Source organism: Columba livia, chromosome 1 (genome assembly GCF_036013475.1).
Source record: "Columba livia isolate bColLiv1 breed racing homer chromosome 1, bColLiv1.pat.W.v2, whole genome shotgun sequence".
NCBI classification, from domain to species: Eukaryota; Metazoa; Chordata; class Aves; order Columbiformes; family Columbidae; genus Columba; species Columba livia.
In genome coordinates this window covers 130,509,129-130,536,255 of record NC_088602.1, presented here as the reverse complement: position 1 = coordinate 130,536,255, position 27,127 = coordinate 130,509,129, and the positions used below count along the sequence as shown (strand labels likewise).

The window sequence follows — 27,127 nt, the reverse complement described above, 5'->3', positions numbered from 1 at the left end:
AAGGTTTTCTTGGAATGCTGGAGTGAGGTCAGGTATGTTGTGCACTGCATTATTGGTAAGAAGAATTAAGGAGCCATATTTTCAAAAAGAGAGAGCAAGAAAGCAAGCATTAGTATTAGTCATTTCAATGCAGGAACAGATCTGTGAGGAAATTCCAATTCAAACTTTTTTTTTTTCCTAGCATTACATTTCTCACAAACCACAGGTGTCTTATTCTGGTGCAAAATGTTTACTGTACCTGTTTTCTTAGGAAAGCTGGTTGAGATTTCTCCTCTTGTACTTTCTTCTCTTTTACCTGTTTATCTTCTGTTTTCTTTTCTTCCATCTTTTGTTTTTCCTTTAATTTCTCTGCTTCTAGCTTAGCCTTTTCCTCAGCTGCCCTTTTTTCCTCTTCTGCCTTAGCCCTCGCTCTTTCCTCAGCTGCCCTCTTCTCCTCTTCTGCCTTAGCCCTCTCTCTTTCCTCAGCTGCCCTCTTCTCCTCTTCTGCCTTAGCCCTCTCTCTTTCCTCAGCTGCCCTCTTCTCCTCTTCTGCCTTAGCCCTCTCTCTTTCCTCAGCTGCCCTCTTCTCCTCTTCTGCCTTAGCCCTCTCTCTTTCCTCAGCTGCCCTCTTCTCCTCCTCTGCTTTCTGTTTTTCTTCAGCTGCCCTCTTTTCTTCCTCTGCTTTTAACCTCTCCCTTTCTTCTGCCTCAATTTTCTCCCTTTCTTCTGCTTTCTTCCTTTCTTCCTCAGCCTTTGCCTCCTCATCATCAGTTACACTCTTCTCCCCTTCTGGCACAGCATTTACATCATTCTCTGCTTTGTGTTCCTCTGCGTTTTCAGCTAATTCTTTTGTTTCTACTACCTCTTCTTTATCTATGGATTTTTCTGCTGTCATATCTACCTGATTTTCCTCTATGGGGACCTCCTTTGGTTTCTCCTCCTGTACCTCTTCCTTGTCTTTTCCTTCTTTTTTTTCCTCTTCTTCCCCATCTTGCCTCCAGTTGTTCCTTTGGTATGATTTGGTAACTGTTTCTGTTTCCTCAATCTCATAGCATCCTCGGCGTGTTTCAGCTTTTTCCTCTTTCCCTGTGGTCTCATTTTCTTCCACATTGTTTACTTCTCTCCTGCTGGGCAGTGACAAGCTCCCATCTGTGATCGTGGGGTCAAATTCCTTTTGACGTTCCAGGGCTTCCTGTAGACGTTTTTGGCGTCTCTCCTCCCGTCTTGCCAGTCTCTCCAACAATGCAGCTTCATCATCTGTTCCTGCTGTAGTTGTTGTACGCTTGGTTTCCTCTTCTGCCACACTACATAAAAGTGACAATTCTGCATTAAAAAAATAATTTTTCTGACAACATATGTCCTTAGCTGTTTCTAGAAAAACAAAAGCTTACTGTAACATCATTCTATGGTTTGAAAACACAAAAGTTGCATACTTCAAAATTTAGCAAAATGGTTCCAAGGATTAATTTTGGCATTTCTACATGTATGGGAATGTGGTGTTTCACAATGTGAGACCCTGGCAAGATTCCCTTCCAGGCAAGCTCCAACAGCCCCTAAAGTCCCTGGGAGTCTTATTGGCTTCAGTAAGCACTGGGTCCCTGAAGGCTGGAGTAGCAGAAAAATGAATGGCCCTGAAAAATTCATCCCCCCTTCTGCACCCAGCAGCAGAATACTTGGAAAACCTTAGCCTGCTTTAAAGCCTCTGAAGATTGGCCTGAGGTATACATGTCTTGTGTACAGCCTTCCAACCAGGCAAATTTTTGAAGATGCTACACTGACTTCAGTGAAGTTCTCTAACAACAGAAGGTACTCCTGTTCAGCAACAACATCCACAGGTACAGTCCCCAATGGGACAGCATAGCAATTAAGGGTGCAATGAGGTTGTGATTGTCTACACAGGAACAATAGTCTGTTAGAAGATGGAGTGAGCAGAGCACATAATTTAAGACATACTATTCAACACTTGTAGGTATCAGGACTGAATCTCTCAGCTCCTGGAGGTTTTTTGACTCCTTCAATATTCATCTGTTTAATTCTCCTGTGTGCAGGTTTCTTCCCTCTTTCTGGCTTTTTTCTTTCTCTGGTGTGGGAAAAGATTATAATCTACAATGCGAAATGCTGCTGTTTTCCTGTCTATATCCATTCTCCTTGTCTTTAACAGAATGCTACTTGTGCTCAGTATCTATTAGCCTGACACCACACTAATTTCTGGTCTCTCATTTCAAATGTGTTATGGCTACTGAAATCTGGATACAATATTTGTGACTATGTGAAACTGAATAAATGATAGAGAGACTGGAAGACCAGCTCTCCTCATCCAGCTTGTGACAAGTGGCACCTCATTCCATAAGCTTTTCTGCTGTTTATAGCTACATGACTCTGAAAATTCTAGATAACAGCTGAGGTCTAGCACTCATATCCAGTGCTTTTCAGGCGTGTTTCAGCTGCAACTGGGTGCCCACCAATCTCATGTGTCTTGGTTCCATGACACCATAGCCCCTATAAGCAGGACAAAAGATGTGGAGCTTTGTGAGGCCAGAGCCAGTCATGTCTGAGGGAATCTGACAGTAGGATGCATCAGAGTTATTCTCCTCGATGAGCCTCAGCTGAGTTACCACATAGACAGCCCTGTGGACACCCTGGCAATAGGTCATGAACCTCATGAGCTTCAAGCCCAGGTTCAGTGATGCTCCTACCCCAATATGTAGGAACAGACAGCAGTGCTCCTCACAGTGTTAGATTCTCTTCAGAGCAAAGATAGCCAAACCTGGGACTTCTGGCTAGCAAAACAGACCTCTTCAGGATACTTCTCTACCCTGAACAAAAATTACTGTTGACTTGTTGGTAAACAACATCAGATGTTTACCTGTTTTGGGCATTTTCTGATTTCTCTGTTACTTCTCCTGATAGATCCCCTTCTTCTTTTTGCCGCAGCCTCTCCTGTCGAGCCCGTCGGCGACGTTCTCTGGCAGCTTCTTCCTCATCGTCATCGTTCCTCTGGTAAGACAGCCTGCAACAGGGAATTAGGGATAGGGAAAAAAAGAGGTTATAGCATGATATAGGACACTGTGACTAAAAAATTACATAAAGAAGTTGATCAAAGCAGAGTAAGCATTGATGCAGGTGCTGCTCCATATGCTGTTTAGAAAATAAGCTGTTGAGATGCATAATTTCAAATCTTCTTTTTGGTTTTCTTTTTTTTTTTTTTCAGAAGTGAACTTGACGAAATAGTCATAGAAAAACCAGCAGCAGCACCATGCTGTCAGTTTGCTCTTAGAAAATACCAAGACCATAAAAGCCCAGCTCTGTAGCTGAGCAGACATCCTATTCGACTACACTATGGTCCTGCCAGAATGCACACAACAGTGTTAGAGCAGACTGTTGCTCAGGGCCATGTAACTGAAGCTGGACTTAGCCAAGCAGCTTTTCATTAGCCTCCTTTAAATATAACATGCTTAAAATGCAACAGTATTCTAAAAGTGAAAGACTACAAAGAAGGGAAACACAAGTATGACAACAGCTCTCAGCTCTTGGTTCTGAGTGAGAAACATCTGACACCTACAAAATTTTTTGTGAGGCCGGAGCCCTGACAGGCCAAATCATCACCACTGTGATGAAATCCTACAGCTGAGAACCCATTGTGTTCATCTAACTCAACAGATCATTACATTTAGCTTCATCCTACTTGAAAAGGAAAGCAAGACATTACAATCCTAATAATCCTGCAACCCATTCAAGTATTTGCTGGGGTGTATTATTACTGCATGAAATAAAGGGAAAGACCTCAAATAGGAAGCTAATACGTGCCAGAACCAGTCAGGACATTCATTTACTTTGCTTCCAGCAATGGCCTGATACGTGATAGTTAAGAAGTCAGCATTCCTTATGTAGTCACCCATTTAAGTTAGCTGTACAGCAATGCACATAGAAGGAAAATCAAAACAAAACAAAACAAAACAAAACAAACAAACAAACTGCAACAACAAAAAAACCTCTGCACAGCGTAAAAATGAGCACAGTTAAAGCTTATGTTTCAAGGAATATTTTAACATTAAAAGCGACTAAAGCATTTTGATTTAGTCATGAATTAGACTCTCTGGGTCTCAGCCTCTCCCACCACCTTGTTCTTCAAGAAGGATGAAAGAAGACATTCACCAGACATAGAATCATTGCAATTTTCCTTTAAAAATTCAAAATGGAAGCTAAAAGCTCAACACAGCTGAGTCACTTGCCAGACCTGCAACAGCATTTTCATCCCTTGCAACTTCTCTTGGCCTCAGTACATGGGGGATTTGATTTGCTACTTTCATGCTCCACTTCAAGAACTTGCAATGTTTTCGTTGTAGAAACAGCTCCCCTCAAAGAGGGTGAAAACCATTAGCAGAATAGCCATGAAGGATTACGATAGAGGGAAGCGGAAGAAAGGAAGAAGATGAATTAAAAGCACTAGAGGTGATTTAGGGAAGGCAAGGAAAAACACTTCCTGTCATTAGTAAGAAATTTAAAAGGGGATCAACATTTAATTTAGGTCTAGAATAGAAGGCATATGAATACAATAATAAAGCAATAGAGTCTTTAATCTGCAAATGAGAGAGACTCTCTCTGGAATAAAACTGCATTAGCTAACTGACCACAGAAAGCCCACTTGTTAGTAAGATGTTCTGGTTGCAAGGAGCCTATGATCTTTTTAGCTCTGAACTCCAAATGTATGGGCACAGGAGACAGCATGCTGCTCTTAGCCTGTGGCAACTGGATAATGGCCATGACTGCGCTGATTCCCAGTGCCTATGGTTCAGGATTTGTCTTAGCAGTGAGACCACAGGAGGATGAAGTAGTTTATTACACTTTCTGTACCCACACAGAACACTCCTACACAGCGAAGAGAACAACCACTTTTGAAAGCCTCTTTAAAATATCTTTTTTTAAAAAAAAAACATCAGTTTCTTAAAAAAATAAAAAAGGGAAGAAAAAAATACCTTAAGCACAAAACTCCCAGCAAATGGTATGCATTAAATAAGTCAAATTAAAACAGATATGTATTTCCTGTCCTTGGACACTTATAACATAGATCATCTGTTAAGAAAGGTGACAATCTCTCTCAATATCCTTTTAGGTATATCCACTGCCTCACTGCATATCACAGAGGTTTCCCACATGGAACAAGTACACCAGACAAGGGTTCCACCTTTAAAAATTCAATTCAATTCAATTCAATTCAATTCAATTCAATTCAATTCAATTCAATTCAATTCAATTCAATTCAATTCAATTCAATTCAATTCAATTCAATCAACAACATGGATACATGAAACAACCCCACTAATCTGGAAACAGTCATATCAAGAATTAACAGCAGTATTTTATAGATCTGTATTGTATTTTCTTTACAACTACTTTAACGCTACTTCCCAGATTGTACTTCTACAGGCTGTTTTGCTTGCCTTGGAAACACAGGCTTTGCTGGAGTGGATCTGAGTAGCCACCACAGACTCACAGTAGAGTAGGCTGAAAATGCAGGTTCAGGTTGGCTATGTTAATTAATGGGCTAATGCTCATGCTGTGACCAAGCTGACAGCAGGATCGTTTCTGAAATGATTCAACACAGTCACCCTAACTGTCATTGACTTTTCATGAGAAGTCCTGTCATAGGAAAGATGGTGTAAGTTAGATCAATGCCATTTCTGCCCATAAAAATATGCTTTTCTGACCACTAACATCTTACCATTAACTCGGGCTGTTCAGCCCAGAGAAAAGGAGGTTGAGGGGAGACCTTCTTGCTGTCTACAACTACCTGAAAGGAGGTTGTAGCATGGCAGGTGTTGGTCTCTTCACCCAAGTAGCAAGTGACAGGACAAGAGGAAATTGCCTCAAGTCGCAACAAGGAAGGTTAAGATTGGATATTAGGAAAAAATTCTTCACACAAAGGGTTGTCAGATGTTGGAACAGGCTGCCCAGGAAAGTGGTGGACTCATAATCTGTGGAAGTGTTTAGACAAGGTTCTTAGGAACATGGTTTAGTGCTACAGTTAGGTTATGGTTGGACTCAATGATCTTGAGGGTCTTGTGGCTGACGTGGCGTGGCCCTGGATCTTGAAGAAGAGATAGGTGAGGATGTGGTGCAAGGCCCGCCTACAAGGTCACATAGAAAGAGGTGGTTGACTCCACACCTCAAGACTGCCTTCAATAAGAAATAAAGAAGGGTAATTGTAGCAGACAATTTGCTTCTGAGAGGGACAGAGGGCCCAACATACAGAGTTGACCCTCATCATAGGGAAGCATATAGTCTACCTGGAGCACGGATCAGGGTCATCACCAGGGTACTCCCCAACCTGGTGCACTCGACCAACTACTACCCACTACTGATCTTCCAGACAGGTGGGGAGGAAGCTGCATCCTGTAGTCTGAGGGGAATGAAGATTTCAAGGCCTTGTGATGGTTGGTGGAAGAGTCTGGGGTGCAAGTTATTTTCACTTCCCTCTTTCCAATGTGGGATGGAATAGAAGAATTCAGTCCATAAATGATTGGCTACAAGACTGGTGCTACGGGCAGGGCTTTGGATTCTTTGATAATGACTGGTTTTATAAGACTCCAGTCCGGACAGTGTTACGCAGGAAAGGTTTATCTCGCAGAGGCAAAAGGATGCTGGGGCAGGAATTAGCTGGGCTCATTTGGAGAGCTCCAAACTAGATTTGAAGGAGGATGGGGTTGTAGTTGGGCTTGCACCAGTGGGGTAGAGCACTCTAGAACTGATGAAGACTGGGAGGCCTCCTATCCCCCTAGGGTGTAATTAGAGTGCTCAGCTCGCTCCCTGAAATACCTATACACCAATGCGTGCAGCACGAGGAATGAGCAGCAGGAGTCAAAAAGCAGTGTACAGTCAGGAGATTATGATCTGGTGGCAACTGCAGAGACATGGTGAGACAGCTCACATGACTGGAATGTGGTCATGGATCGCTATGTCCTTCTCAGGAAAGACAGGCCAGCCAGGGGTGGTGGTGGAGTTGTTCTTTGTGTGAGAGAGCAACTACAATGTATTGAGTACTGTCCAGGGGCAGATGAGGAGCAAGTTGAGAGTCTGTGGGGGAGAATTAAGGAGCAGACTGGCAGGGGTGATACTGTTGTGGGTGCCTATTACAGGCCACTAGATCAGGGTGAGGAAGTTGATGAGGCCTTCAAGAGACAGCTGAGAGCAGCCTCACAGTTACAGACCCTGGATGTCATGGCAGATTTTAACTACCGGGATGTTTGCTGGAAGGACTACTCAGCCAGCCATCCACAGTCCAGGAGGTTCCTCCAGTGAATTGATGATGATAAATTCTTCATGCAAATGGTGGATGAGCCAACTAGAAGAGGGACACTGCTAGATCTCATTCTCACAAACAAGGAGGGTCTGGTTGAAGTGGTAAAGGTTGAGGGGTGCCTTGGCTACAGCAACCACGAGATGGTGGAGTTTAGTATCTCATGTGGCAGGAACAAAATACCAAGCAGAACTGAAACCCTGGACTTCAGTATCACCAACTTTGGCCTTTTCAAGAAATTGCTAGAGGAAATCCCGTGGGCAATGGTACTTGAAGCTACGGGGCCCAAGATAGTTGGTTAGCATTCAGGGACTGCTTCTTCCAAGCTCAAGATCAGAGCATCCCGACACATAGTAAATCAAGGAAGGGAGCCAGGAGACCTGCGTGGTTAAACAGGGAACTGCTGGGCAAGCTCAAGTGGAAGAGGACAGTTTACATATCATGGAAGAAGGGGCTGGCCACTTGGGAAGAATATAAGGCTGTTGTCAGAGGATGTAGGGAGGCAACTAGGAAAGCTAAGGCCTCCTTAGAATTAAACCTTGCGAGAGGGGTCAAGGACAACAGAAAGAGCTTCTTCAAATACATTGCAGATAAAACTAACACTAGAGGCAATGTAAGCCCACTGATGAATGAGGTGGGTTCCCTGGTGACAGAAGATGCAGAGAAGGCAGAGTTCCTAGACGTCTTCTTTGTCTCTGTCTGTGCTGTCAGAAGCTGTCCTGAGGAGCCCCATACTCCTGAGAACCCAGAGGAAGTCAGGACAATGGAGGAGTTTGCCTCAGTTGATGAGAACTGGGTTAGGGAGCAATTAGGCAATCTGGACATCCCTAAATCCATGGGTGCAGATGGGATGCACTCACGGGTACTGAAGGAGCTGGCTGAAGTCATTGCTAGACCACTCTCCATCATCTTTGCTAAGTCGTGGGTAATGGGAGATGTGCCTGAGGACTGGAGGAAAGGAAATGTCACTCCAGTCTTCAAAAAGAGCAAGAAGGAGGACCCGGGTAACTACAGACCAATCAGCCTCACCTCTATCGCTGGAAAGGTGATGGAACATCTTATCCTTGGTTGTATCTCAAGGCATATCAAGGATAAGATGGTCATTAGAGGCAGTCAGCATGGCCTCACCAAGAGGAAGTCATGCTTGACCAACCCCATAGGCTTTTATGAGGACATAACCAGGTGGATAGATGATGGTAAAGCAGTGGATGTGGTCTATCTTGATTTTAGTAAAGCAATTGACACAGTCTCCCAGAGCATCCTCACAGCTAAACTGAGGAAGTGTGGTCTGGACAATTGGGTAGTAAGGTGGACTGTGAACTGTCTGAAGGAAAGAAGCCAGAGAATTGTGGTCAATGGGACACAGTCTAGTTGGAGGCCTGTATCTAGTGGAGTCCCTCAAGGGTCAGTACTGGGACCAGTATTATTCAATATATTCATCAATTACTTGGATGAGGGAATAGAGTGACTGTCAGCAAGTTTGCTGATGACACCAAACTGGGAAGAGTGGCTGACACACCAGAAGGCTGTGCTGCCATCCAGCGAGACCTGGATTGGCTGGAGAGTTGGATGGGGAAAAGTTTAATGAAATATAACAAGGGCAAGCGTAGAGACTTGCATCTCTGTAGGAACAACCCCAGGTTTCAGTATCAGTTGGGGAACAACCTGTTAGAAAGCAGTGTAGGGGAAAGGGACCTGGGGGTCCTGGTGGACAGTAGGATGACCATGAACCAGCACTGTGCCCTTGTGGCCAAGAAGGCCAATGGCATACTGGGGTGTATTAGAAGGGGTGTGGTTAATAGGTCGAGAGGGGTTCTCCTTCCCCTCTACTCTGCCCTGGTGAGACCACACCTGGAGTACTGTGTCTAGTTCTGGGCTCCTCAGTTCAAGAAGGACAGTGAAACTGCTAGAGAGAGTCTGGCACAGAGCCACAAAGATGATTAAGGGAGTGGAGCATCTCCCTTATGAGGAAAGGCCAAGGGAGCTGGGTCTCTTTAGCTTGGAGAAGAGGAGACTGAGGGGTGACCTTATTAATGCTTACAAATACATAAAAGGTGAGTGTCACAAGGATGGAGCCAGGCTCTTCTCAGTGACAACCAATGACAGGACAAGGGGTAATGGGTACAAACTGGAACACAGGAGGTTCCATTTATATATGAGAAGAAACTTCTTCACAGTGAGGGTGCCAGAACACTCGAAGAGGCTGCCCAGGGATGTTCTCTGGAGACATTCAAAACCCGCCTGTACATATTCCTGTGTAACCTCATCTAGTTGATCCTGCTCCAGCAGAATAATTGGACTAGATGATTTTTCAAGGTCCCTTCCAATCCCTAACATTCTGTGATTCTGTTATTTTGTGAAATGATTCTATGAATCAATCAGTCCTCATGCACCGAGTTCGTTCACCCTAACCTGGTCAGCACATCACTCCCTTTTCCTTAGATATCTAAGCAGCCTCCTCCTCTGCTGCCTGGAGTGTCAAACACATTTTACATAGAAAGTAAACCACAGGCAGACACATGAATTCATGTACCCTCTACTGGGAGTGGGATGACTGACCCGCACTCTACCACCATTACAGGTCTCCCTAGCTAGCCATCACAAGCGAAATCAACTTGGGAGGTCTTCAGAGCTTATCTTCTAATTGCCTACAGCTTTTGACATTCTTTAGACCAAGGGTCAAAAAATAATAAAAAGTATGACTCCAGGATTTCAGTTCTGTATATCAAATAGATGGAAATCTGATGATCCACACTGGCCTGTGTTGTTTCTCCACCCTTGAAAAACAGCCTTGCTGCCCAGCATGCACACACCACACAACTAATTAAGCTCACCTTATATCCATTTGTCACCTTCTGCATAACTTTTCAGTCTTTGCAGGTAACGCTCTCTCTACAGTTAGTCATTCTAGCTGTCTCAGGCAATGAGAGCACAGCACAACATGATCTCAAAAAGGTATGCCAAGCCTTCTGATACACAACACCTCTTATTAAATATTCAGAAGAGAATGACTTTGAAATCATTCTACACTTTGTTACCAAAGATAATGTACTCTTGGTCTAAACGTCAAGTGAAAGAAAAAAATAGCAACAGCAAACCATCAAAACCAGCATGTTGGCTGCTTCTCCTGTTACCTTCTCTATGTTTCTGACATAAGAAAAAGCAGTGTAACCTTGTGCATTATTGGTTAAGTTGTCCTGGTAAAGAGTTATTGCTGAGTCTATCAAACTTCCCACACAGCATAACTCAAATACAGGAGACTAAGCACCTCATCTATGTGACAGGACATTTCTGACGGCAGTAGCTAGGGATAACAAGTAACAACAGATGTTCTGCCCTGTTGAGCAGGTAGAACAGATTTAGGTCTCCTGGACTAAAATCCCAAGTCTGCTGAATTCAACAACAGATCTCCTGATTGTTTGAGTAAGTCTAAAATGTTACCCTCAAACTGAACGGGTGGACTCTACAGGCTAGAATAGAAAATAACTCTGCTGGACTGGGAATATAGGTGATGAGGTCACCTGTCTCAGAACTTCTTTAGAGAGATTCTGCACACTCTCTATTTTACATTGAGCACTGAACTTCAATAAAGTTGTAACCGAGTAAGAAACTTGGTAATAGCCGGGATGATTGTGTAGCTAAAAATGCTTCATATGATCCAGCTTCAACTGGTTGCCACGTGAAACCATAAATCCATTCAAACTTTATCTGAGTCACTTTGGTTTTAGAGTTTTTTGCCCAGTAGTACTACATTATTATTGTTGTTATTTTAATCATGACATTTTCTGATGAAGCTCAGAGGCTTGCTAGAGTAGGCATTTTATAAAACTAGGGGAAGATATGGTCCCTGTTCTAAAAAGTGTGTATTCTCATTAAAGAGAAAATAATTTGTAGCAATACCTGTCCTCAGTGAGTCATAAGCTAAGCCTAATGAATCTAAATTCTTTTTCATTTTTCACATGGCTAGAAAAAAAACAAAACAACAAAAACAATGCCTAATTTAAGCTGGATCACACTACTCTGTTTTAGAGGATGCAGGGAGAAAGAAAAGCCGTGGATCTGAACTATGTCTCCACTTTGAGAGTGTCAGAAATACATGAACAAAAGCTTTTAAGACTAGTTTTTTAACTTAATGAGGCAGGCCAGATCCACCTTTTCTTTCCCTCGTGGTTCACTCAATGCCAGTCTGTCTTCCCTTTCTCCTGCCTGCAAAACTGTCTTGCATTCATAGCACGGCCCTCCCATCCAATTAGATGCAACCGTACCTATTCAGTCAGCTCTTTCCCACATAACTTGGTTATCTAGAAGCCTTTACATCTATTACAGATTGATTTTCTCTGTGGTGCACTCCACGAAATGCAATCATTCATCCTGTGCAAAACTGTTGCACCTTCGATTGAACATTAACCTGCTTCTAAGACCTTAATTACCTACTGCCACCCCAGCTGAAGTGGCATCTGTTGACTTGTATATCTTCAAATTGATGGCAGATGGAGGACATCAGTAAAACGCCCTTGATGACGAATTTTCACTGCTAGATTCAGTTTATAGAAGCTGCATTTGTTTGCCTTCTGTGCTTTTATAACGCCTTTATATTTACCCAGGCTCTTCTGAAAGGATGGGTGGAGCGAAGATGGAGTCTGTTATGATATCCACTGGGGAGTGCTCTTTGCATCACTGTCGATATTTAGTCCTGTTTGATTTATGACTGCATCTGGTTTTAGGTTTTTTACTCTTCATTTAATTTGTGTTATGATGGACATGCTTCAAAACACAGATATAAACAACTGATCAATCTTCAAATAAAACAAACAAACAACCCCCCAAAAAAACAAACATAACAAAAGCACATGCTTCCAGAGGATTATGCCTCTGTCAGGCTTCGCATCTCAAATGTCAGCTGTATTTTGCTCAAGTCATACCTAAAAATGTGGTGAACAGTGGGGGGCAGGTGTTTGGAAAACTGTTTCTGCTAATCATTCCTCCATAACTCAATGAGAGCTGCCAGCATTCTGCTCAGACCTGCTCAAAAAAATTCATTTTTATGAGGAAACAAGCAGATCTCCAGTCCTAAATGCTCATGTTCCAAAACGATGGAGTGAGTGAAAACAGGATTATGCTGGAGACATGCAGACATGTCACCACAGTTCTCAATCCGATGTTGTGCATGAATGATGTTATTAACATCCATATTTTTCACATATTTCTCAATTTGGCATGCACCATCTTTTTTTCACATTGAACATAGCAGATATAAGTGAATGAAATTAACAAATGGCTGGAAATCAAACCCAAATTAAAACTGGAAATGAAGCATACATTTTTAACAGCGAGGGTGATTACATATACAAGGAATGATGGAACATCCATCTCTTGCATCTCCACATTAACATGGATGCCTTTTTGGAAGTTATACTACAGTAGAATACCAATTCTTGAGCTCACTATAGACAGAACTTAGTGAAATTCCATTATCTCTTAGGCATGGAAAATTAGATCAGATTATATGGTGGTACGTACTGGACTTAGAAACTACAGTCTTCCATTTACAGAAGTTACATGCCTTCTCATTCTGCTTATAATTTATCTCTGTCTCACAAATATTTTTTACTCTTTTCACCCACATATTCTCCAAGGCTAGACAGCTTATATTCCTGAGCGGGCATGTTACCCAGATATCCACATAGTTGCCTAGGAAAAATAGAGACCGACACATTTTTCAATGTGTTTCCTTCTCATTTACATAATTTTCATACTGTGTGTTTCTAATATTATTTGCTTATTTTTCTTCTCTCCAAAGAGTTCAGGGTTTATTATTTTTCTGCTGGGTAACCATTTATTCAATGGCTTAGCAGAAGAACATTCTTTCTGTCAGATCTGGCATCCTTAATTTCCTACCATCCCTTTAGAAGCCTTTCTCTTACTTTTAATCTCGATCTAAAATACCTAGAAGATAAAACAATCTGCATTTTAACAATTCTTTTTTTGTTTCATCTGAGCAAAGTCTTTAGATTATTTACATTGGTTAAAGATCTGGTTGTGAGATTGTTATTTTGTTTGCATGACAAAACAGTTAAGTATGGAAAAGAAATGGTCTCCTGAGAGGTCCAGCTTGTGTAAGTTCATTGTTATGGTTTCTTGCCTTTTGATGTTTTTGACATTTAGTTTTTCTCATCGGTAAGGAAACAGTAAGTACTCTCATTGCTTTAACAATTTGATTTTTAAAAACTAATGTGCAAGCAATCCACATGGAAGAGGGAAGTATAAAAAGTGATATGCAAGGCAATAATCATAAGGAAAAATGTCTCCATATAATGACAAAAATACCTTGTGACTACCAAGTAATTCTTGCCAAAAGTAGGCAGTGATGTTATTTCATTGCTGAAGATGACACTGAAGCTTCTAGTACAGATCCTGGCTTCTCAAATTACTGGCTTATGTTGAAAATATAAGTTTCAGTTGCATAGACACCCTGGATTTTCAATGCCTTGTCTCATTTCTTGCAGTTTTCTGCTCTTCACGACACTGCTGCTTTGGTTTTAAATTCAAGCTCTAAAACTTGGGCCTCATAGTTGGAGCCAGTCTGTAACATCACTGCATCATCCCGCGCAAAGGTAGAATGACTCATCCATGCATTTATTTTTTTTTTCCTCGTGGCTGAAAACTGATGTTCTGTTTCTTAATATGAAGGGCAAGCAGATTCTCCAGCCAGATTCAGATAACTCTGGTAAATCGCCTCCGAGTACCCCAGCATAAATTGCACACAGGACTGCTAACATGAAGGGTAAAAACCTTCAGCTACTGAAACAATGTCAGATTTGCCTCCAGCATATATTATATTTAGATAAAAGTGCTTGTTGGATGTGTCCCAGGGAAAAGCATGTAATTCTTTCAATATGTGAAATCTGTAATGCTCTGCAGCTTTACATCATCCACAATACACTTGAATTGACCTGTCAGTAAGCAGTGTGGCATGTTCAACCTGTTTTAATTCAGAACTTTCAGATGAAAAGAAGAAAAAAAAAAAGTAACTGGACAGAAAACTATAATTGTCCAAGTGCCTTCTAGCTGCTAACTATTACTTTTTTATTGCTTTCCCTGAGGTTTAGGGGAATTCACCCAGAAATCTGTTTCCTTGGTGGATAACAAACATGCAAAAAGTGTACAAAAAACAAGCTTACTTTTTCACACTTTAAAAAGTGGGAGCAAAACCCAATTGCTCTTTATACCACTGTGGTTGATGTGGAATTTGATGACTCTGTAGCTAATTCCTTTCTGCTTGCTGCCACTACCTCCAGTTTCTAGTGCTTTATTGCATATAAAATCCAAAATAATTTATGCCACAGCTTTGCCCAGTAATATTTCAGGCATATGACTTGAGAATAATGGGCATTTTGCCTAGCTAAGGCATAAGTAAGGACTTAGAGGATTCACCAAAGAATATGCAATCCACAACTGCTACAAAACCAAATAATAAATTTTCTTTCTTGCATTTTTGGGCCCCTGTATTCAATAAGGCATTCAAGGCACTTTCATACCTCAAATTGCTAACTTACTGAATGTATACAAAGTTAAGATCCAATTCCTCCTCCTTTATATTTTATTTCAAATAAAACTCCAACCAACATGACTGACAGACTTACTCAATACAGAAGGAATTAAAACTGAAGACAGACATGAACATTTGTAACTTTAAAAAGTTCCTCTGCATATTGAGAAACGTAGTCTTTCTAGAAAATATGCAAAAGATTTGAGGAATGAAACCTACATTTTCTTACAAGAAACTTCAGCCAAACTGGTGTCTTCAATGTGTATTGCCTTCAAATATATTTTTAATTTATACAAATTCATGTCATCATCTATGATATCTATCAGAGATCATTAAAGGAAGGTAAGGGAGGGAAGAAAGGCAGAAGGAGGATTGTTGTTACTGGGCCATTTTCTCTTCCTGAGTAGTCATATCATTAAACTATGACCCTGAGGTAGATGTAGGCAGGGATGAATGTCCCATCTGACAGATTGTGGGGAATCTGGAGCAAAAGCACTTAAGAAACTCTGCGGCCTTATGGGGAGGAACCTGACCAAGAGCACAGGACCATTTTTCATGGTCCAATGGCAATTCTTCTATTTTATATATATATATACATACACACATATACATAGATAAAATATATATATATTTTCTCAGAAATTAGTATGAGAAACAGCACTTTCTATTTAAAAATAAAAAACTCACATCACATGCAATATATTTTTCCAGCAGAGGCTGTAGCAGAAATTGTGTTGTCATTTGGAAGTGGAGTTCTTTCTTTTATTCAAGCACAATAGTTATAATTAATTTCAAGAGGATTCCCAATTATTATTGTTTAGTTCCCCTAAACCTATAGCAATGGTCTGTTTTTGCCAACTTTTCTGATGTAACCCTTTAAATGCAAGAAAGTGTTATTATTGAATGAAGCTGTAGCTCCTCCAGCTTGGACTCCCAAATTTAACTCAAACAAAATTGTGGATTAAGCAGAACAGGATCTGTCTTAGTCTTGTACCCAGAAGACATACTTTGAGAGGTGTAAAATGATGAATAAAGAGGGGGTAAAATACAAAAGATTCAGCTTATTTATTAGACTGATACAAGTACTTTACAGCTGAATCACACTTTTGGGTTTCTTACACATGGGATTAAAGTGCAATAGCAACTTCAACATTTTTTATGCCAGGCTTTTTACAGCATCCTAGTGTTTGTTCTTAATGGTTCAATTCTAAGGGCAGCGATGGCAGAAAGGAGACCTTTCTGACAAGCCCTGCAATTGTAAGCCTGCCTTGGCTAGGTAAGGTAAAATCAGATTTACAAAACATGATGCTCAGCATATAGGCTGCCTACATCCTAGTGTTGCTACAGCACTGACAGGAACAAGGGATATTTTAGCAAAGCTTCACAGTAGAGACAAAGGCAAAGAGACTGGATGCAAGGAGAAATGGCTTTCACTCTTCTCTGTGTCCAGTTTAGCCCTGTAACTGCAGCAGATATTGTTTTGCAAAGAAAAAAAAAAAAAAAAAAAAAAAAGAACTTTCTAAAAAACCTAGAATATTTCTGCTGTTTTTTTTTTTTTTTTTTATTGCAAAACAGCATGCCTCCCAAATGGGCAAACAAGAACAAATCTACCATTTTGGGTAAATACAAACTGAATTATTATAAATTATGTATATATCGCTGGAAACCTGGAAACCCAGCCTCTGGCCTTGCAATTTCATCTGCTTCTCTGCTTTCACCCTGATTACCTGCTTTGAGGGCTTGTTTAATGCAGCACACCACAAAGCAGAGAGCCTCTTAACAAACTGATGCTTGCATGTCATTCCCTCCACAAAGAGTAATTCAACTACTGCATTTTAAGAGGGCTGCATTTTAAAAGGAAGAGCAGGACCATAAGGATAGGTCTCATACATGGAAAGTTTCTTTAGTTTCAACCTGTATTAGCTCCATTGAACATCATGTAAGGATAAACACTAAAAAAAGCTAACTCAATCAATGGATTAATTAACATTCAAACCAATCTCAGGCACATACCCTCTAATCCTGCATCACCATGCCGAACCTACTCACAATCAATTTCCAGCACATACCCACTTGCCATCCACCCTGCCATGTGAAATTTGAGATGAAACTTGGCTTTGGTTTTCTAAGATGACAAATCTTTTCTGTGAGCAGAATTCTTTTTTGCATTCATGTTTCTTCTTCACTTGCCTGTCAGGTTTTGTAGAGTGTCATAAGGAACCAGGGTCTAGGACTGTACCATGGGTGATTCATGAAGGGAAGAAAGTTCATGACATTACATTAATCAGTATCAGGGACAACACCCACCTATAATGTTGGACCTGTCTTGAGAGGATTTATTTCATGTATTACTGAAATAGAGCTGCACCTAGAGTGGATCAGCAGTAGGCTACAGCTACGGCTCCGTAACTGTAACATCAGTTGATGATTGATTTAAGATTGAAGTTGATTATGGATTTGAAGAAGACTGAGAGAGAGAACCAGTGGAGCAGGAATGAAGAAGAAAGGATAAAACAGACTGGGCTGTAGGAAGTGGCCTGGAACAAGGTATCTCCCTGGGCTGGGAAAGAGGAGGAATTGGAGAGACAGACAGCAACGACGGATGAAGAGCCTCTGTCCCTGCAGGGCATGATATGGGAAATGGAGAAAAGTTGATGGGAAAATACATGGAGGACAGAGAAGAGAAGAGAAGAGAAGAGAAAAATGATATGTCAGAGTGCGAGAGCACTAAGACTGGGTATGTGGCTCTGGCATTGATATCCAGCATTGGTCCAGGTTCATGCGGCTGTCCAGGGCTTGGAAAGCAAAAATCCACTATGACTAACAGAATGGAAACTGTACGATAGCAGGTCGTGATTACTCAGACTACACATCCCTTGGTAACTCCTTTGACCTTGCCTGAAATGTTACGTGATCTGAAATGCCTACAGTCAGAACCTGCTGTTTTTACTGCTTGATTCATAAAAAGTATGGGTGTTAGCAGTAGCCTGGGCTCTGTGAAGTGTCAAAACCCCTCTGTATTTCCTGGGGGATTAGAGATTGTAACTAAATGACTATTGCTCAGAGTCAGACAGGTCCCTGAAGATGTCTGCTGGAGCTTTCAGAAATGCAGCAAAGTCTGCATTGCAGGAACAAAGTACAAGGCATGTATTTGCACACAGGGAGCCTGGAAAAATAATTTTACCAGAGAATCATTCAGATAATAATAGAATAATCTTTTTTTCAGCCACTCTTCCTGACACAAAATATACAAGAAGAGGACGCAGCCTTAACATACCACAACAGACTATGTATTGAAATAAATACTGCAGACAGGAAAACATCTCAAAGGTAAGAGCAGAACAAGTACCAAAACAGAGTGGACTGTGAAGCCTTATGCTAACTGAAATAAACCACTTTAGGGGGATACGGCATTACAAATACGTTCAGTGCTACAACACATGGTAAACAGGAAAAAAAAAATGAAAATCATATGTCTCAAAGTTTTCTAGTACCAATTCCCCATGCACACAACTCACGGATCAGTGCAGGTGCAGATTTGGTTTCAAGGAGAATTCATGGCTATTCACTCTTAAAATGGACAAGCATCTGTCTCTTTTTCAGGTGTTCAAGAAACCTGCTGCCAACAGGCAAGGTGATTAGAAGGAGACAGCAGAGGAATTATGAGTGCAGATCCTGTCATTTGTTAACAGGAATAGGGGCAGATACATTCCATGTATCCCTCTGAAAGCTAATCTTGATGTGTCTTTCACCTTCATGAAAGGTAAAAAACCCTTTCATAAAACAGGACTATACAGATATGCAAGGTCACGTACATCACTTTGAACAGCACACTAACATTACAATGATTTGCAGACATCATGTAACAGCACTGCACAATTTAAACAGCTGAAAGCTTGAAATGCAGCCATTGCAACTACATCCACATAAACACAATAAGATATTCTGGCTTTATCCTTTCAGTTAGCTTTCCCTTAGATGTGCTGGTTCCTCCTACATTGCTCTGCTGTGATCCTTATTCCAGGAGAATTTACTCACAAGAATCTACCAAACAACTCCGTATAAACTATTGGAAAAAGTCTGTGGAAAGCTGACTTTGAGTTCATGACAGCTGATCAGTCATGGTGGAAATATAAATCTAAAATCCAGAGTTCTTTAAAAAGGGTTAAAAAACTTATCATAGAACTCTAAAATTCAACTAAAACCTCTCTCATTTCAAATATTCACTAACAAGCTGTCTACAAGTCATGAGTTATCCACAGAAAATATCCAGATAAAAATTAAGAAATGGAAGAAAACAACAATTTGCTTGCCCTAGAAGTATCCACAGTCTGTGGATTTATAATGTGGCATACACAGCTGTGAGAGGCATACGGCATTTAATGCGGAGAAACTGCCTTGTGGAGGCACTGTGCTAGAGGAAAGGGCTTTTCTGCAATACACGGCACATTTTCAAATCACAGCAATTTTGCAGCAATTAATCACAGTAGGCTGTTTTTTGTTTTTTTTTTTTTTTCTGATTTCATTTTGAAACAACAGTTCCATATAGGGAATCAGTCTGTAACAGCTGTTGCAAAATACTTTATACTGTAGCATCCCCTCAGATATGAGCTCTGTGTGGACACAGGGAGCTGAATGGTACTGCCAGTTGTGCGTTCACAACAAGTTACTGATCACATCCTGTTCATTCTTTGGCAAATCTTCCACTGTCAAACAGCCATCCTCTGCCCTAACTGGTCAACCTCCCCTCCAGCCCTTTCTGTGTTTCATGTTCATTAGATACAAACCCTGAGCCCAAGTCCTTGTCCCAGCTCCAATGTCTCCAACAGGCAAAACACACTCACATTGTTTCCATGTTGGCACGTGGGTTGCAGCAGAGAGAGAGAGCAGAGAGAGCAGCACAAACATAGGCTGAAGCTACAAGCTCTGGATTCTTTCCAGATAGCAATGAGTGTGCCCTTTTTGGAGGGCACAGCATTACTTCATGTTGTGACTGTCCTTGCTTCTTCATGCCATGACCAAAGCACTGGTTCACAAAGTATCTGTTTGATGCCACACGATATATATTTTCTTGTATCTCAATTTCATCATACTGCTAAAGGAAATGGCAGGTGAGTTCAGGGCAGCAAAGGTGAAGGAGCAAAGCAGATGGGACCATAGGAGAGAGAAGTGTGACCAAGAGTGGAAGGAAAGTGAGAGAAGGTGGGCAACAAGGTAAGGAAGAAGAGCGAAGGTCTATTGAGGTAAGAAAGTGATACAGCTAACAGGAACAGACTGCAAGTGCAGTCAAAAGAGACTTTAATTCCAAATGTGGGAGAAGGTAAGAGATTATAAGTTTCCATCACCAAGAAGCAAAGCCTTTTTTCAGATTCAACTGATAAAGAAAAGGTAATTGAAAAAAATCATCACTTAACACACACAAATGTTTAAGCCAAGGTTTCTGGAAAAAATACATTATATTCCAGGAGTGAATGCAGATTTTATTACTTTGCACTTGCTGACTTCTTCCCATCAAAAGATCTCAACATGCTCTACAAATGTTAATTAATCCTTACAACGCCTTTCTGCCTGGTCGGTATTATTACTTCTATAATGCCAACTCATGAAATGGAAAAATAGAGACATAGGCAAACTTCTTTTAGCCTAAACTACGCTTTGCCTGCACGACTTCAGGCCTGCTCCAAAATCTGTTGAAGCTACCATGAGTATTTCCAGCAACTTCCGAAGGGAGTTGTTGAAGGTACATGCACTTCTTCCTCCCAGGCCCATCTCTAACAGCTGCACCATGCTGACTTCCATCATTATGTCTGAAAGTGTGTGAAAGCCACTGGCAGAATTGATTATTCTGGGACATTTTTTTGCTGGCATACTGAACAAAGAGACATCCTCCCCTGAGCTCTCTCTGAGCAAGTGAAAGCCTGCCTCTCCCCTGTGTAATGCCTTCTCTTGCTAGGTACTTCCAAATCAGTAGTTTGTATTTTAAAAAGAGTTGTGCCTGCTGGGAAATGGGAGAGGAAGGGTGAAAAGCTAGTTTAGCTTGGGAGATTTTGTGGCCATGTCACTGCAAAAGTACCTCAGGCTTTGCGCAGGGCTCAGCATGCCTCAATACAGTCTGGTACCTTTTTGAAGCACTGTGTTGTGAACTAAGATACACCTAAGCACCTGAAAGTATGGAAAATGGGGTATATGGTCCTCAACCTACCACTGGGAAACAAGGAGTTAGTTTGCTGTCAAGTCCTTTTGCTTCTCAAGCTTCAACAGGTGCAAAAAGCCAGCTTGGTGAGGTAGGATTCCCAAAAGGTGACTGAATGAGAAAAATAGCATCTCTACACTAGAGAGATTTTAGTCTTACAGAAGGTGCAGAAGACATTACATGGGAAGGTTTCTGTGCACCATGGCTCTCACTGCGCCCTCTTCAGTCCCACAGTGTAGATGGGACTGACCTGAACGTCAGCCCACCCTTCCAGCAGTGGCTATTGCAGGACTTCGTGTTGATTCAAAGACATAACACTTCCTGTCTCACCTTCTTTGCAAGACAGAAGAGTGTTTTACGAAGCCAGTGAAACTCCTATAACAAGGCATTTGCACAGCAGATGGATCATTAAAGATAATAACACCAGAGAACAGACCTTAGATTTGATCCAAATATGCTATGGTTTATCCAAGTATCCTCTTCCTAGCAATTCATAGTAACTATTAATATATGCACACCAAGTCCATTGCAAGGGAGATGCAATTCAATTTACCCTCTCATGAAAGTTGTCAATTTAAATCATGCATCCTTAAAGGTAAGAGGAGGGCAGGAGGCAAAAAACCAAGCACTGGACAGCAAATCGGTGTTTAATATACTTTTGCGAAAATACCTGACATTTAGCAAGCAAGGATTTTGTAAATTGCAGAATATTTGGCACAATAAAGGATCAGGACAAGCATAAGAGAATTGTAAATCCTGATCACAAAGAGTGTGGTTCAACCTCTTGCCACAACTCAATTGACTGCAATTACTGAGTAAATAAGAATATGGTGATGAACTGTCTCAAGAAGATATACTTCAGCAGCTATGAGTTAGCAAAAGGGTCTGGAGATCAGCAATCCTCCAAACTGGAAAAATAAATTAATCCTGCTTTTAACTCAAGTTAACATGCTGGCAGTTAAGATGCTAAATATGGGATTTAGAAGGCTTCATTTGACCTCTCTCTGCTACAAGCTCCTGCATGAGATGCTTAAACTCCCTTGTGCTTCAGTTCCCATCTGACTAATGCACAGGATTGTTCAGTCAAAAAATCATCCATTTGGGGAATTCAGAGGCTAGCATGAAGGGTATTACCTACATCAATAAAGTATTATAAGACCAGTTGGTCTAATGCAAATTCGGGCATAAAAATTAAACACTAGCAATCCTCTGCCAAAGAGGTGATCTTGGACGTACTTATGGGTGCTTCTGCCAGCTCAAGATGAATTTGAGACAGTGTAACTGTCAGCATTAGTGCATAGCTAGAAGAATACACAAACGGTTTTTCTGGACCCTTGCCCAAAGTTTGCTCAAAATATTCCCACAAAATTACAAAATATTTGGGAAGCTCCAGGGAAGGCCTCACTGCCTACTTTCCTATGTTACAGAGAAAACTTCCAAATGGTTTTCCCCTCTATTTTGGCTCCCCAGAATTTTTTCCAGTTCCTTCTCCAATTTCTTCCCACATTCCAGGCAGCCCCTGTCACTTCTCACCTAATTGCATTTTAATGTGTGTCTCCACCTTCTTCCTCCACACCTGTGAGTCCTGCGCTTTAAATTCTCCCAGGCCTGAACTTCTCTGTTGCCTACCGATGCAACACCATCAGCCTTTTCAGGACTCAGGCCCTCACTGAAATGATGTCATGCATCTTGAGAAGTGCTGCAAGGCACTGAAAGCCAGGTACTAGGCAATAAACAGCAAAATCTCTGCTTGCTATAATCTTGTGAAAACCCTAATTATATCCTTTTAGGGGAAAGAAAACAACTTGGTATTACTGCCAGGGCAGAACAGCACAACCAGCAACTAGCACACAGAATGTGACAGAAACATTTCTTAGGTTCAGATCATTCAGCTTTCTAAGTTTGGGTGTTATAAGCACAGGACTGGATGGAAGGTACCAAGTCAAGACTTGGTCTCCTACCCAGTCACTCCATGGGTTATTGGGTGAGTTTGAAAGAGAGAGAATCCAGCAAATCAAGTAAGGAACTAGTCCCATGGCTGTTCCAAAATGACAAAGGACCAAATGCAGCTCTCAGATATGCACAAGACAGGAATAATTGTCCTCAATTGGATGGGCTGTAAATTACTGCTAAAGCACATGCTGTGGGTGGAAAGGTTTCACAGCCATATAGATAAGGACTAGTGAGAACATCAAGACAGTATTGGTAGTGTTGAGAGCTTCCTAGCCTGCTGGTAAGTCGAGGAAAAGCTGCATTTGCAGAGAACTTCAAAACTGCTTTGCTACAATCTTTATGGCAAATGAAACACAGGAACTTGAATAAAGTTAGTCCTCAGTCCTAATCTTTCTAACTAAAGTAAAAGTTTAGGTAGCTTTAGAAGCAGATGTGACCTCTGCTAATTAGGCTTTAGGACTTTTTAAATCCCAAGAAAGAAAGCTGCTGACAAAATGTGTTTGACCACTCCTGTTCCAGGAGGAGGCAGATGACTAAGGCCAAGATGCACAACACCATTGTGCAGAATCCATGCCAGTGGCTTCCCTCCTGCGGACAAACCACAATCCTAAAAATCTGCTTTACATAGGAAAGATGGGTGTTACACAAATTACATGAGGCAATAATTCAACACCAGTTTCAAAATAAGAAGCTACTTTTCAAGCAATTAGTATGTGAGAACATACCATGTGGTTGGATAGCATTTCATTTCAGCTTTGCAAAATATTGTGTGACACAGTAACAAGAGAGAGCTGAAAGGCAAGAACAAAAGAAAGAGGGAAAGGAAGTAATGGCAAAGGAGACACCACTGTAGCTCACTGGAGCTGGAAAGCCAGGAACAACCTGAAGATGAACAAAGAGACTACAAAGGTTCCACCATGGCCATGTCAGTGTGTGGTGACGGTCCACACCATTTGTGGATGCTGAAACCTGCAGTGTATTGAGCCTTATGAGGCTCACCCATCCCGCCATCCTACTGCTGAGTTATGAACTCCAATAAAACAAATAAGTAAATAAAATAAATTTAAAACAAACAAACAAAGCCAAAACAAACCCACCACACACAAAGTCCCCAAACAACAAAAACCTGTGCTAAGGATTGTGCCAAGACAACAAAAGTGGTGATGCTAGAAGGTACTTCTGTAATTACAATGAAGCAACTCGAATGCTGAACATACTGCAGATGGACTTTGGCAAGCCAAAATTCACCTGTTCAGAAACATGTAATATATTTTCATGGGTAGAAAACCTGCAGGCAATTTGGCTACAACAAACCAAACTGAAACCAAAATCTCACATCCTGTAGTGACAAGTGCATTGGTCTCAAGGACACGCTGCTAGGACAAGCCTCCACATTTCTTATAGTATGGGGAGAAGGACAACAAGTGCACATGGACTGCTTCTGCATGGGCTGCTTTCTCAAATTTTTGAAATGCACAGCACGACAGTTACGAGATATTTTCTGAATAAGGTTTTAAGCTGTCTGGAACAAGAATCATCTTTGTTTTGTTCTCTAATACTGCAACTTTTACCCGGAGGACCCACAGCAGGACCAGATCCTCCTAAGTAGAAGCATAAAGCAGAACAAAAGTCATCTGAAAGAGTTTCAGAGTTCAGAACCAAAACTGTTAGCACAGAGTTAATCTTCCCTGGTTGGCATGCCATGTTCTGCTGAGGTCACTCTTGCTCACACGAATCTGAATATTTCTCACTGTTGCTTAGTCAAGGTATGTGAAAAAGTCCTGGATAGATTTTTTTTTTTTTTTTAAAGAACACAATGGAGTGTTCCTGATCCAAGTCCCTGATCTCCAAGAGGGATTATGAGTGGGGAAGAAGCGTCTGAATACAAATAGTCATCAGACAAAAAAACCCTACCAAACCCCCAAAAAAGTGGTTGTGCAGCAAGCTTTTGAGAGTAGCCTACTCTTAAAGGAGAATCTGTAGGCTTTGTTTAGTGTAAATGGGTACACCCAGTCCCTGCTAGTAATGCTGTTTATTTTTCTTTTCTCTTTATTATAATCCAAGTTTATCTTTCATGTTCTTTGCCTACAGTAAGCTATCCTCAACAATAACAGGATAGGTACTCTAGAATTACTGTGAGAGGGCGGGATGGGAGAAAGAGGAAAAAATTGCTTTATAAGTGAAACAATAAAATTTACAATACTCAATAGAAAATAAATAAGCAAGTGGCGGACAAAACTGAGCATTTAGTGACCAGGTTAACCATTACTCCTCCTACAGTCAAAGATCCACACCAGAGCACGGGGTGAGAAGAAGGCAGCCACTTTACATCACTTTTGGTCTCCTGGTGCAGCACAGAGTGAATTTAAGCAGAGTCGATACTTGGCTTGATATTCCAGTTACCAAGAGACAGAGGCTGAGGAAGGAAAGAATTTAAATGTCAGCTTCTGCTCTCACTTGAATCTTTGCTCATCGTAACTCAGTTTAAAACCTGAGGAACTATATTGACTTAAGATCTGAAGCCTGTGTTTAAGCCTGGGATACATTACTCATCTCTGGAATTCAATACAAGCCTTCAAAGCAATTTGAAAGAAAAACAACTGAACAATTTAAAGCATCAACTAAACCTTGTAGTTAGTACTTTTCTTCAACAACAGATTTTTGGGAAGAGAGAAATGGGATTGTAATACCTTGGACTAAAGCGTGATTTTTCTGACAACTTCAAAAACTGTTTAAATGCTTTAGGTCAATAACAACCCCCATGGAAAACTGTGTTCCAATGTGCCCACTGTTCCCTAAAAAGGTGATTACAGTGTGGCCCTGTTGTACTTGCAGACACTTCTCATTATCACATCCAGTTTGTGTGTCAGAGTGAGATTTCAGAGCAACCCTGAACACTTGTGAAAAAGAGAAGAAAGGGTAGGGAAAAGCAAAGGGGGGCATGGGGGAAGCCCACCCTGACTGTCAGCTCTGCAAAGAATTTCAACAGCAGAAAAGAGGAGCCATGTCAGCAACTGCCAAACCAATGCGATACCTGCCAAACCGCACCTTATTCTTCTCAATCAGCAAAAAAATTATCCGCTGCCTGATTTCTCTTACCTCACCAATAAAGGGCTAGGGTTTTTTCCCTTATTAGGACAGTCTCCATGCTGTAAAACTCTGGCTCTAATAAGTGGCTTTAACAATATGTGCTGCACATCAGCACAAAAATAAAGCAACTAATAAAAATAAAACACAAGAGAAGAATAAAAGAGCTGAGTCCTAAATTAAAAGGGACAAGATCAGCTTAGTTCAGGCTCCAAAATTTGATCATAGACTTTAAGAAATGGAGAATTAATGTTGAAATGGATAAATGTATGAAGGCTAACATTATACAGATATATAATTATAAACTTGGCCTTGCAGCTACTTACACATGTAAGCGGCCTTACTGAAGTCAAGGAGACTTTTTTGCTGCACTTAAGTGCTTACACAGCTCAAAAAATGAATCAAATGTCAGTACATGAAAACAGTGCAAAGAAAGGGGGTTTTAAATACCATTGTTTGTTGGTTTGGTTTGGTTTGTTTTTTTTTTTTAAACAAAATAAAATGTGAAAGGAGCGAAAAGTTACAAAGTCCGTTAGGTCTCTATGTTTCAGTTGGATTTTTAAACTTACAGGTTTGGATTGTCCAGTTTACTACATCTGCATTAGATGGACATATCTGCATACATATGTATATATATGGACTGAAGAGGGCAAAGGGCCTAAGAAGAGGGCAAAGGGCCTAAATCACCGGACAACTTCCCTGGTCCTTTTGAACCTTCTTGTTTTACTCTGAATCAGGAAGAGGGTGGGTGGGGAGGCCTGGGACTGCAGGTTTGGTGGGAAAGGGAAAGGGAAAGGGAAAGGGAAAGGGAAAGGGAAAGGGAAAGGGAAAGGGAAAGGGAAAGGGAAAGGGAAAGGCAGGGGTATGAAGAAGATGAAGTTCTGCCACCCCCATCCCACACGGGTTGAACACCTATGCTGGCAGTATAGCTGTGGAGGAGCTATCTGGAATTAAGATCTGCACTAACAATGAATTTTCCAGTTTTGCTGAAGCAGAAAAAAAACTCTTGTCAGAGTGAAGTGATACAGAAAATGTTCGGAGCTGTTTGAATTCAGCCTGAAACAAGAAC

The 27,127-nt window shown here is 41.2% G+C and overlaps 1 protein-coding gene across 39 annotated transcripts in view; it reads right to left on the bottom strand.

The window, feature by feature from the left end:
• The window catches only part of CALD1 (caldesmon 1), a 255,661-nt gene that overhangs the window by 30,084 nt on the left and 198,450 nt on the right, over nt 1-27,127 (bottom strand). For 23 of the 39 annotated variants that reach the window (XM_065029712.1, XM_065029778.1, XM_005510714.3 and 20 more), the window contains 2 exons: nt 2,846-2,989; nt 881-1,283 (listed from right to left, as the gene is read on the bottom strand). In XM_065029712.1, the coding sequence (XP_064885784.1) occupies nt 881-1,283; nt 2,846-2,989 (547 nt within the window). Of the gene's footprint in view, nt 1-238; nt 1,284-2,845; nt 2,990-27,127 lie in introns of all 39 variants that reach the window. The other 16 variants (XM_021298735.2, XM_021298740.2, XM_065029652.1 and 13 more) reach the window with 1 other exon arrangement.